This window comes from Rutidosis leptorrhynchoides, chromosome 7 (genome assembly GCF_046630445.1).
Source record: "Rutidosis leptorrhynchoides isolate AG116_Rl617_1_P2 chromosome 7, CSIRO_AGI_Rlap_v1, whole genome shotgun sequence".
NCBI lineage: Eukaryota > Viridiplantae > Streptophyta > Magnoliopsida > Asterales > Asteraceae > Rutidosis > Rutidosis leptorrhynchoides.
Genome location: NC_092339.1, coordinates 353,347,030 through 353,359,381, shown reverse-complemented (window position 1 = coordinate 353,359,381; position 12,352 = coordinate 353,347,030). Strand labels below are relative to the sequence as shown.

General features: G+C 31.6%; 2 protein-coding genes across 2 annotated transcripts; both read left to right on the top strand.

Moving 5' to 3' along the window:
* Positions 1–2,632: 2,632 nt before the first annotated feature.
* LOC139856952 (calcineurin B-like protein 9) lies at positions 2,633–5,404 on the top strand. Its single transcript, XM_071845662.1, has 8 exons — positions 2,633–2,711; positions 2,894–2,976; positions 3,100–3,159; positions 3,253–3,361; positions 3,438–3,490; positions 4,673–4,753; positions 4,859–4,971; positions 5,214–5,404. The coding sequence occupies exons 1-8, from the start codon at positions 2,633–2,635 to the stop codon at positions 5,275–5,277; spliced, it is 642 nt and encodes a 213-aa protein (XP_071701763.1). The 3' UTR covers positions 5,278–5,404.
* A 2,071-nt stretch (positions 5,405–7,475) lies between these two features.
* On the top strand, positions 7,476–9,828 carry LOC139857247 (casein kinase II subunit beta-2-like). Its single transcript, XM_071845983.1, has 5 exons — positions 7,476–7,787; positions 8,085–8,321; positions 8,426–8,535; positions 8,637–8,802; positions 9,332–9,828. The coding sequence occupies exons 1-5, from the start codon at positions 7,571–7,573 to the stop codon at positions 9,460–9,462; spliced, it is 861 nt and encodes a 286-aa protein (XP_071702084.1). The 5' UTR covers positions 7,476–7,570; the 3' UTR covers positions 9,463–9,828.
* The last annotated feature ends 2,524 nt before the right edge of the window (positions 9,829–12,352 follow it).

Sequence of the window (12,352 nt, the reverse complement as noted above, 5' to 3'; positions counted from 1 at the left end):
CCACAAGTTCCCATAGGTCTTGACCTTGGAGATAAGCTTCCATACACATCTTCCAATACTTGTAGTTGTTGCCTACAAGTCTTTCCATGTCGTTGATCATACCACCGTTGTTTACATTTGAAACTTCCATTTTTGATAGCAAGAATTTAGCTTTGTAACTTTGAGTATTTGCACACAAAGATTAATTTTAAAACCTTGCTCTGATACCATAAAAACAACTAGATATCTTGCTGGAAATGTAAGTTTAGTAAACTAAAAGAATGAACAAGTGAAAGTAGAATGTGTTGGATTGATTTTCAATGCTTACAATCAACAAGCTTAAATACAAGATTAAAGTACATACAACATGATTAGATACATCTACCACACTTGTTAAAGCCATGCAACATGAAAGAAAGTAGTCAAACAAAACCATAAATGAGAAAATTAAGGGATTAGTTTGGAGTCAAAGTGAATTAGTTGAGCATATTTGCACTAATTTTAACAGAATACATTTATAAACACACTAAATGGTGTAAAATTTATAGTGATTTCGTTGGGCATTTAGACCACTGATAATAGTGACGCTGATGTGGAGTGGATGAGGGGTCTTTTTGGGTTATGCCTGTGACTAGTTAATTCTAAAATAGTTTTGCTTAATTAGAAGAAAAGTCGAAGACCTACTCAAAGATTATGAAGAAAAATGTATGTTCAAATCCCTTTAATTGAGTATGCATTAAGTTTCAATTTATGTGCACACATTGAATAATCATTTAATACTTTAATTAAGAGTTGTAATGGATTAACGTTAATAACTATTAATAATGATATATCGAAGAGTATTGACTATGTTAATAGCGTCATTTTTATTTAAAAAAATATGTAAAATGTGGCTTTATTTAAATAATAGTGTAAGTAAAACAATCTGATGCAACTTAATTGAGAAGTTTTAGTTTGTTGATTACTTTCAGTAAAACTCCATATTAACTTTTTTATACGTATTAAAAAGTTTAATTTTTATGAGGGTCCACTTTATATCCCAAACAGGGTCTTGTCGAAAACCGAATCAAATCGATACTATATGGTTTGGTCTTTGGTTCGACTTTTTGCTATAGAATGAGACTTGAGATGGAACCGTTTCGAGTTAGTTTGGTCTGGTCATGTACCATGCACAGTTCTACGCTTCGACCTTAAAGAAGATCATCCTCTTCAAGTTGGATTACTATTGTGATACAATCACACGTGATAATTCAACTTTAACTTTGAACATCTGACTTTAAATTACGTACTACTTTGGTTCATAAGGTAAGTTTTTTTACGGAGTATAGTTTAATTTCATTAAAAATGTACAGTAAGTAATCATAATTAAATCTTAAGGGGTTATATAGTGGTTGAATGTTTGAAAATTTTTAAAATAAACACATTGTTTAATTCCCATCTGACTACCTTCTGCATTTTAAGAAAAGGAAAAAAAGAAAATAATAGCCAAATTAGGTAAGAAGATTTGGGCTCGTTGTATGGTCTATTCCATATTACTCGGATCAAAGCGTATTCGTTTAAAAGCCCAATATCGTCGCCCAAAAGTACGATATATATTTAAAAAAAAAAAAAAAAACTAACGGCTGAAAAACAACTTAGAAATACCACGCGGAGTCCACGTGGCAGTGTATCCCGACCCAGTATATATATTTGTGTATGCTGCGACTCGAAAACGTGACACATCTATACGGGTTTCGTAAGGAAGAAGATCGATACATTCAAACGCACCTTTTTATTTATTTATTTACGCATTAAAATTAATTAATTTATTAAAAAATAATAATATTAATTTTTCCGTTTCCGGCATCCACGAAAACCGCATCTCTCCGTTAGGGCGGCTCGTTTCGTCCTCGCCGGTAAATTGCATGCAATCTCTATATCTTTAATTACTTGTTAATTACGAGTATTACTTATTGTATACATTTTTTTAGTTTTGGTTGTATAATTATATATGGCATTTGTCGATTTATATGTGTAGACATGGTTCCTTAATTATTTTTAACTTTTAATATCACCACTGGGAATTATGATCTTGCTTTTTAACAATATATATATATAGTTTTTTGAATCACAACTACCCTTAAGTTGTTTATTGCTTAATATATATATATATATATATATGTGAATATGTGAATATGTGAATTAGATATATATATATACACAAAATATTAATTTCGACAATTTTATGTACACATATTTTGTAAAGATTAAATATATATATATTTTTTTTAACGACAATTTTTTGGCAAAAGATTAAATATATGTATGTATATGAGTCCTATTTAAATTAAAAATTTGAACTTTCACTACTTAATTTGTCAAAAATTGAACTTTCAGTCTATTGTTGTTGTTAAGAGCTGAAGTTAATACTTTACATTGTTGAATCTGAATATCTGATCATTTTTTGAGTTGTTACCTTTTTAGACAATTTGCCATCTTGATTTAATTAAACAATTTTTTGTATTTGTAATCATTGTGTGATGAAGGTTCTGTTTAACTTTTTGCTGCTTAACTGATGAAAACTGTTTCGGTTTGTGTCAAATCATATATTATGAAGGTTGAGATGATATTGATGATAAACAGCAGTGAATTCTCGTAAATTCGCATCGTCTCAATGGGCTGTTGTTATTCTTACGTGGGTACAACGGTTCCTGGTCGTGAAGACCCACGGACTCTTGCTTCTCAAACAGCTTGTAAGTTTGTTCAATTCGCGTTGTTACCATATTTAAGTTATGTTGCATTGTTTTTTATTAAAAAAATGGATTTTGACACTTTCAAAATGACGGTTATCAAGTTGTACAACACATTAAAGCACGTTAACGACAGCCCTAAACAAATTCCTTTAAAAAAATTATTATTTTTTTCTTTTTTGCAGTCAGTGTTAGTGAAGTTGAAGCACTATTCGAGCTATTCAAGAGCATAAGTAGTTCTGTAGTCGATGATGGGCTAATTAGTAAGGTAATCTATCTATATTAATCTGTTAAATATTGTTCATTGATGACTCTTCTGTTAAAACAAATATGCGTACCTATATTTTGTGTCGATAACAATGAGAATATTCTCTTTTTTCTATATATGCAGGAAGAATTCTTATTAGCTATGTTCAAAAACAAAAGGAAAAAGAATCTGTTTGCAAACAGGGTATGTTTTACACCGATCTGAATGAAAACTTGGTATTTGCATATTCTATTGATATTGTTACATTATCTGACGGTTATGAAGTTATATGCACAGATTTTTGCTCTTTTTGATGTTAAGCACAAGGGGGTTATTGATTTTAGTGACTTTGTAAGATCACTTAATGTATTTCACCCTCAAGCTCCACTAGAAGACAAGATTGATTGTAAGTTTAGTTGATTAATCTTGTTCTTAATTGGAATTTCAAATCTTTAATGATCATGTAACTTTTTTTTTTTTAGTTTCTTTCAAGCTATATGATTTGGATGGAACAGGATTCATTGAGCGCCACGAGGTATGTAATGTATCCTAATATGTCTCCATTACATAATGTAGTGATTGTTTTTTTTCTTCTTAATATCATTATAAATTATAAATTATAATTATATTATAAGGAGTATCATACTGTTAGGCGGATTAGGTCCGGCCCAGTCCGTTTGTGGACTTGGATCCATTAGAGTTAATTAGATAATTAGGGTTTATATGTAATCTATAAATACCCCTTCAAGAATGAATAATAGATCAACAGGTTTCATTGTCTAACATGGTATCACAGCCTTATGATCCTGATGGAACCACCCTAACCCTAAAAATTTCATCACCTCCACTATGAAGAAATTGGCCGTCACTCATAAAGCATAATGATCGTTTGTTTTCTTTTTGTCCATCTATACATAACCCTCATTTAGATTATATTATTCTTTAATCACCTCATGCATCTCCAATCTAATTTATCCACCAACCGAAAAAAAAAAAAAAAAATGGCCGCCGCTAAACCATTCGTTATCAAGCTTTTCTCCCGCTACACACCACGTAGCCTACAACCTAGTTTTATCATTTTCTTTATTTTACGTTTTTTTTTGTTTGTTTGTTTCTTTCTAAATTATTGAACCCAAACTCACCTTTATGTTTTTCTACTCCGTATTTCATTTCCGTTTCTATTATTCTTAAAACTCTATAATAATAATCGGCGTGGGGCTGAGCCGCCTAGCTTGACTAGGTTCTAAACCCCCAAAAAAAAGAGGAATATACAAAAAAAAAAAAAAGTCTCTTGTTTTGCAGCGTTGAAAAAGATTGTATCGGCGATAAAAGTTCTAAGCTCAAGTTCTGCTCAATCCTTAGGCTAAGCAAAGCAAGCCACAGCGTAACAGAAAAAAATAAAGCGCTACGGAAAAGGAAACGCAGTCAAGCAATGCAACCAAATCAGCGAATATCATTCTATTCAGTGCAAAAAAAAAATTGTCACTTTTGTTTATTTGTTAGTTTTTTTTTTAACTCCAGTCCGAGCTGTCGCGATTTCGCCGCTCGGACTGCGGGGGAGTGTTAGGCGGATTAGGTCCGGCCCAGTCCGTTTGTGGGCTTGGGTCCATTAGGGTTAATTAGATAATTAGGGTTTATATGTAATCTATAAATACCTCTTCAAGAATGAATAATAGATCAACGGGTTTCATTGTCTAACACATACTTCATTTTTCAGGTTAAACAAATGTTAATCGCACTTTTACGTGAGTCTGAGCTGAAGCTGGCCGATGAGACGATTGAGATGATACTGGACCATGTGAGTTTGTGGTTGTTGTAGTAACATTTTATTAAGGTTTTGCACCCTCTTTTAAGTATTTTGTATGATGTATGATGATTTGTACATTTTTTTTTTTTTGAGCAGACGTTTTCAGATGCGGATGGAGACCGGGATGGAAAGATAGACAAATCGGAATGGCATGCTTATGTTGCCAAAAACCCTTCCCTGTTAAAAATAATGACACTTCCATACTTAAGGTATGTCATTATAACTCATAATATCTTTAAGAATACATCAACACATTAATGCATACTAATTATTTAAATGAGGGTGTAAAACCTTTTGTTAACAGTTTATGAAAGAAAAGTTAAATTTATGTAACAAAAGATTAAGTCTTGGTTGACAAACTCATAATTAACAAAAAAGTGTTACTAGGTCACATATGTTGATACTTATTTATATATGGTATTTAGCTTAAACATATTTTTTTTAAATGCAGGGATATTACAACAATCTTTCCAAGCTTTGTTTTTAATTCTCAAGTTGAAGAAACTACAACATAACAATAGAAGGTTTTTGGCATAGTTCATGAATAAATCCTAGTGCTATTTTTATCAATTTTAAACTAAAAAAGTGTTGCAAATGGAGGTTTGAGTTCTTTGTAACCCGAACAAATAATATATAATCTTCGTCACCATACAATGTACAATCAATAGCTAGGTTAGCCGATAGATGATTATCGGTTCAAGATCATAATCTTGATTAATGAGAATATAGTTGTTGATTAACCCTTTATCTACTGTAGTTTCTTCTCCCTTCTTTAGATTACTTGTGCAGGATTTTTTTTATGCTTCAAAAGACAAAAATTGCCAAAAAAGTGAATTGAATTAAATTAAATTAAATTAACTTAAATATCATATAACATCCTTGAATTGAATTAAATTAACTTAGATATTACGTTATATATGTAATTCTACTTGTACAAAATTCTATAACTACATACTATACAAAGCTAATACAAAAACAGTCCATCAGCAATACAAATCTACTAACCCGAGTATTTTTTATTTTTTTTGCTCTGTATCCTTTATAACATCTTTAGTAGCTTGAATTAACATTTCGGCATCTACAACAATATAATTCTGTTTCATACCAACACTAATTGACACGATCATCAAAGTTTAGCGTAAATAAGAACACCAATTGACATGATCGTAACGGAAATAACTGAAGCATCAATTAGTGTCATAACTGAAGCGGTTATTTGTAAAGTCCTCGTCAAAAACTACAGAATCCGCTCAATATTATTAATCGATCATATATTTAATTGTGTAAAAAGTAAGTGTGGTGATCTTTACTCTGTTAAACAATGTATTCCCCGTGAATTATTATTCATTATCAAAGCGGTATATATAGAGTATACATATTAAAACTCTAATGGTAAAACCTTAATGGACCCTAATCCCACATACGGACTCGGACCTTATTATCGTCTAAAACTCCTCCGCAGTCCGAGCGAGGAAATCGCGAAAGTTCGGACTGGAACAAAAGACTAATATTAAAAAAACAAATAAAACATATTTTTTTCATTAGTTTCATCGAATAAACTGATATTCGTAGATATCGTTGAATCTTGTTGACTGCGTTTCCTTTTCCGTAACGTTTTTTTATACGCCGTGGCTTGCTTTACCTAAGGATTGAGCATGACTTGGGCAGATAACTTTGTCGAAGATAACAATCTTGAAACACGAGTCGGTAAAACCTCCGTTGGAGTCACTCTATAAATCAGGTAAATACCATGAAATATTTAAAGAAGAGGACTTGAACTTTAGATCTATTACCCTCATCCAACACAAAACGTATTGTAGTGCAATGCCGCAAGGGCGGGTACAAAAAGAAAATTCCCCTAACATCAATACATCTTTTTATTTATCAGGAGTATGGGTTATTATTTATATTTATATTATTGTAAATGCGGGAAAAAATTACCCTCACATCCTTTTGCTAACCAAGCCACTATTCCTTCTAGTTTTGTTGTGTTCGTTGCGACGCCCGTTGCGGTATTTTTGTGATTAGTCCGTCTCGACCGCGTCCCGTCTTCTAATAAGTCAGTCTAACAGTCAAAATTCGGCTCAAATGGGAGAAATGTCGGGTCAACGTATGTCAAATGTCAAAATTTTAGGTAAAGTCGGCCAAAAGTCGGTAAAATCGATCGATATTGACTTAGTTTAGTGTTACCTTTTGCATTATATTAACGATAGTGACGATTATAGGTACAAACGGGTAAACGAAAGTTTCTTGTATTTAAAATATGTGTGTGTGTATATATATATATATATATATATATATATATATATATATATATATATATATATATATATATATGTCAAAGTCAATGTAAGTAAATGTGTGTTTCAACCCCGCCTCGATGTTTTAAGATCGTCACTGTCTCGATCCCGTCTCACGCCTTTTTCAACCTTGATATTCCCTACACACATTGCCACCGAAGCATTAAACGTACAATGAGCACGGACGCACCGTATGAACCCTACAACCGAATCCACACAATTAAATCTCCAAACTTGTTGTTCCCGCCGATAAATAAATAAAATTATCGCACACTATAATTTATCCCCAAAAAACATCACCGGCACCCACCGGTTTCCATCTTTTTATCACACATTTGCTCCACTCAAAAACATGAATTTTATACAGAAAACAAAATTAAATTAATTTAAATAAACAAAAAAAAATATCATTTAATTTGTTAAAATTGACTTTCTTCTTTCACAGAAAAACCCTAATCCCCTTTCTATTTCTCTCCAATTAGGGTTTCAAATACAGTACCAAATTAGAATGTACAGAGAAAGAGGTGGAGTTGGATCCAAGGGGAAAATGGACCGATCTTCAACGGCAACAAGTTCTCGAGTCGGTGGAACAGGATTCAATCTAAACAACGGAAAAGAAACAAATATTAATAATAATAATAATAATAAAGATCGTTCGTCAACTGGAAACCCTAAAGCTTCTTCGTTGTCTAAGTCTTCTTATCCTAATAAGAAACTTTCAAAAGGTTCGTTTTCCTTCTTATTTGTATTTATATCTATATCTATATGTTGATACATATATGTAGCTGTATGTATGTGTAATCCGTTTATTGAAATTTTGGTGTTGTGTGAACTTTGAAGAAGCTAATTTGGTTTGAAATTTTTGTTTATGAGAGTAATTTGTAAGGTCTTGTTCAGGATTCATGTCTATTACAAATTGTGATATCAGCTTAGGTTTATATAATTTTTCTGCTGATATTTTGATCTTAAATATGCTATCAATTATCAATTAAGAAGCTTTATTTATTTTTTATTTTTTGTAGGAGAGGAAAATGTAGTAGAGGAATCAGAAACAGATAGTGAGGAATCAGATGTTAGTGGCTCCGACGAGGAAGAAACGTCGTGGATATCATGGTTTTGCAGTCTACGTGGAAATGAGTTTTTCTGTGAAGTTGATGAAAATTATATTCAAGACGATTTCAATCTGTGTGGCTTGAGCAGCCAAGTTCCGTATTATGATTACGCTCTTGATTTGATTCTTGATGTTGAATCGTCTCACGGTAAAGTTTTTAGTTTTTAGATTTATATAAAATGTTAACCACAAATGTGTATTATCTTAGTTTTGGTTTCTCTTTCAATTCCTATATGTTTCAACATTAAGCAGGTGATATGTTTTCAGAAGAGCAAAATGAAATCATTGAATCAGCAGCCGAAATGCTGTATGGTCTAATTCATGTACGATATATTTTAACCACCAAAGGATTGGCTGCCATGGTATGAATTTGCTCTGTAATATCAGTTTTTTTTTTTTTTTGTCTTAAATGTAATACTATTTTGTGAAATTTAACAATGGAGCAAATGATCCTATTTTGCAGCTCGAGAAGTATAAAAACGCAGAATTTGGCAGATGCCCGAGAGTATTCTGTTGTGGTCAACCCGGCCTTCCGGTTGGTCAATCAGATATTTCTCGACAAAGCAATGTAAAAATTTTCTGTCCAAAATGTGAAGATATTTATACCCCTCAATCCAGGTTTCAAGACAGTATCCTTCATTTGTATTACAACTTTCAGTAGTATTAACATGCTTTTGTAGATACTTTTTTCTAGTGTCAAAAGAGTCCATGTTTTTAGATGGTGAGTTATTTACTGTTTAACGTTAATAAATGGTAAGATGTTTTAGTATAAACAATAGATTTTGTAAATAACATAACACCTACTATCAAAACAAGTCCCCTAAAACATATACACTTTCTGTTTTCCATTCTTTAAAACACAATATTTGTTGTTCTGAAAAATATGTATGTTAAACTGCACCTTATTCATGAGCAACCGTTCAATATCTTGATGAAGGGCATAAGATTTGTTTTTTCTTTTAAATTATAATGATGTATTACTATAAGTTACTAATTATACAAACAGAAGTTTCTAGTTAAGCTTTACTTGTAAAAAAGATGAGTTTTTTTAACCGAGTGTCATCAAGTTAAGTGTCAATTAGAAAAGTAAACACTTTTCTTGTAAAAGTTCTAGTTTTGTGTATGTGGATCTTGCAATATTTCTTAAATGGCATCTAGACCTGGATGGAGCTTATTTTGGGTCAACATTTCCTCACTTGTTCTTGATGACTTATGGACACCTCAAACCACAAAAGACATCACAGGATTACGTTCCTAGAGTCTTTGGCTTCAAGGTTCACAAGCCATGACATCATCTCCGGATCCAAAGATGTACGTTTCAGCCCGTTTCTCAAGGCTGCATGTTATTGACACACTGATATCACCCTGGTTCTTTCTCACTTAAACAATAATTGGGACAACAATTTAAAGGCCTGATAAGAAATGAAAAATGAAAATCAAATCACAACCCGAGGATCCTTAACGTATGAAAAGATTTCATTTAGAAAAAAAAATATGTTTGTGTTGTAAAAGTATTGTGCTTCAATTTTCATCATTTTAATGTATTTATACTGATTTCGTCAATTAGGATAGCTGCTGCTTTTTTTTATAATGCTTTGAACCTTGAATTGTTGATGAACACACCTATGTATTGCAATTCATATTCAGTTTCATGATACAGTTTTACTCACTAAAGAGCATGTGGAGTGAGTCGCTCGCTTAAAAATGCTGGTAACGTCATCGTTCGAACTCGGCGAACGCCGTTAGGCACATAGCCTCGATCCATAGCCTACGCGACGGATGTTTCACTCTTTTTTTGTATATTTAATGGTAACATTCGATTTAATAAAAGTAATAAGGGTTATAGATGGCCTTTATCTTTTTTTTTCTTTTTTTTTTTTACCTAAAAATTTACACTATAATTAACAACTAGAGGTGTTTATTGTTCTGGATTTTAAATTTTGGAGTCAATCGAAATCAAATTCAACATAATCGAAGTTGAAATCTAACCTAGAACACAGGAAGAACATAGAATAGTAGAGGATCCAGCATGCGAAACACGGCGATCATTATGGCTTTGGGGTCAACCCCGGTAATGTGATGACCCGGAAATTTCTGACCAAATTTAAACTTAATCTTTATATGATTAACGTTTCCGACACGATAAGCAAAGTCTGTAAAACTGAATCTCAAAAATTTTAAACTATTCAATTACCCTTCGGTTATTCTCAACAAATCACGAACAATTATATGTAAATAGATACATACTATAACTTGAAAACGTAACAAAGTGTTGAGTATATGATACTGTGCATTAAACTTATTGGTTTGATTATCTGATTGATATATTTAACTACGGAGTTAAAAGATTATGCCAAACGATTGAATTAAAAGATATTTATTGAGTCCCTTAAGGATTATGATATTATTACGGGTCTCTGTAGTAAGGTCCACGTTGATTTGGGAAATCATTCATTTTTAACGGTATCCGAAATAAATGGTAAAGTGTTTGTTTAAATAACGTAATTTGGACACATACAATATTAAAGAATATTAACTGTTGAAATTAGATATATGAATAAATTGCGATATGTATTTTAAAACGTGTTTATTAATATTGAAAATATATATTTAACAATACGATAAAATATAATATTAATTTGGTTATAAAACGTTTGATAATACTATTATTATTGTAATTAACGAGAAGATGATTTATAGAAGTAAATGACCAAAACACTCAAATGTATAAGTTATATCTCGAGTGGTATAGTTTATGAATAATTTAGGACTATATTTTGACAAATGTACGATTCGCGAAACGAAAAATATTAGTTTTCTAAGCGTACGAAAATGCGTTCGAGAAACCGGAAGCGGGACATAAGTCAAACGTAAAAGTACAAGACATCGGAACCAAGATTTCAAGTTAACTAGGCACGAGAATATAATATAATATATAATTAATTAATTTAAATTATATATATTATATATATTATATTTAAATACGTCGACAAGCAAAACAACAAAATAATGTGAGCTGTAAAGAGAGGCCATGCGATCGCATGGCCAAAGGCCTTCGAAACCATGCGATCGCATGAGGCAAATTTTCAGGAAAGGCCTATAAAAGTCGAGCTCGTTCACTGAATTGCACACACACATATATCATCCATCTTACTCTGTATTTATTTATTTAATTATTATTATTATTATTATTATTATTATTATTATTATTATTATTATTATTATTATTATTATTATTATTATTATACATAAAATACTACGACGAAGTCTTGAGCGTGTCACTTTTAAAATGGGTTTTCAAGCGGGATAGAGCTAAGGAAATTATGGGTTATAGCTATGGAGGTTATGGGTAATGTACGTGGGTATTATTGGCAAGTCAAACCTAGTGTTTATCATCTCTGTTGCGTCTACGTACTTCCCTGCAATATGGAATCACGATATTGATACGTGAGCATTCATATTTTATCTTTTATATATTAATTGTGTATCCATGTCTAGTGCTCGAGTATATATATTTATGCATGCTTGTATGCTAAATTTCGTCGTTAAACAGTTTATAATGAATCACGAATTAAATACATATATTACTAGTAAAAGGTATATGATATACATGTTTTTGGAAAGCCGACGAAAAATCAATAACTTTTCATTTAGAAATCGCGTAATTTCGATGAACGAATCAAAAGATATGATCAACTAATTATGATTGACGTTAATTAGAATTGCTTTTGAATCTGCAATTAATATTTAAACAACTAGTTTATAAGATTGATAAATTAGATTTTTGAATATTACCAACCGAGTAAATGAATCCTTATATAAGGTACGTCTCGTTTTGTTGAACTATTGTCAAAATTGACTTTTTGAAACGACTTTGGATAACTTTTGTATGTCGATCTCGAGCATTAGGATTGTGATACACTATGACCTGACCTAGTTTGATAGACATTTATTGACCAACATATGTTCTCTAGGTTGAGATCTACGGTTATTTGGTAATCCGAGTTTCGGTCACATTTTGGTGAACGACTTTATATGCTGCTAAGGTGAGTTTCATTTGCTCCCCTTTTAATTGCTTTTGCAATCTATATTTTTGGGCTGAGAATACATGCACTTTATTTTAAACGCAATGGATACTAGTACATACTAAATTCTACACTGAGTTTGAACCGAAAATCC

Coding starts and splice junctions, on each gene's coding strand:
- LOC139856952 (XM_071845662.1), top strand. CDS start 2,633: ATGGGCTGTTGTTATTCTTACGTGGGTACAACGGTTCCTGGTCGTGAA. Junction 3,160..3,252: donor AGAATCTGTTTGCAAACAGG/GTATGTTTTACA, acceptor TTATATGCACAG/ATTTTTGCTCTTTTTGATGT. Junction 4,754..4,858: donor TTGAGATGATACTGGACCAT/GTGAGTTTGTGG, acceptor TTTTTTGAGCAG/ACGTTTTCAGATGCGGATGG.
- LOC139857247 (XM_071845983.1), top strand. CDS start 7,571: ATGTACAGAGAAAGAGGTGGAGTTGGATCCAAGGGGAAAATGGACCGA. Junction 7,788..8,084: donor TAATAAGAAACTTTCAAAAG/GTTCGTTTTCCT, acceptor TATTTTTTGTAG/GAGAGGAAAATGTAGTAGAG. Junction 8,536..8,636: donor CCAAAGGATTGGCTGCCATG/GTATGAATTTGC, acceptor CCTATTTTGCAG/CTCGAGAAGTATAAAAACGC.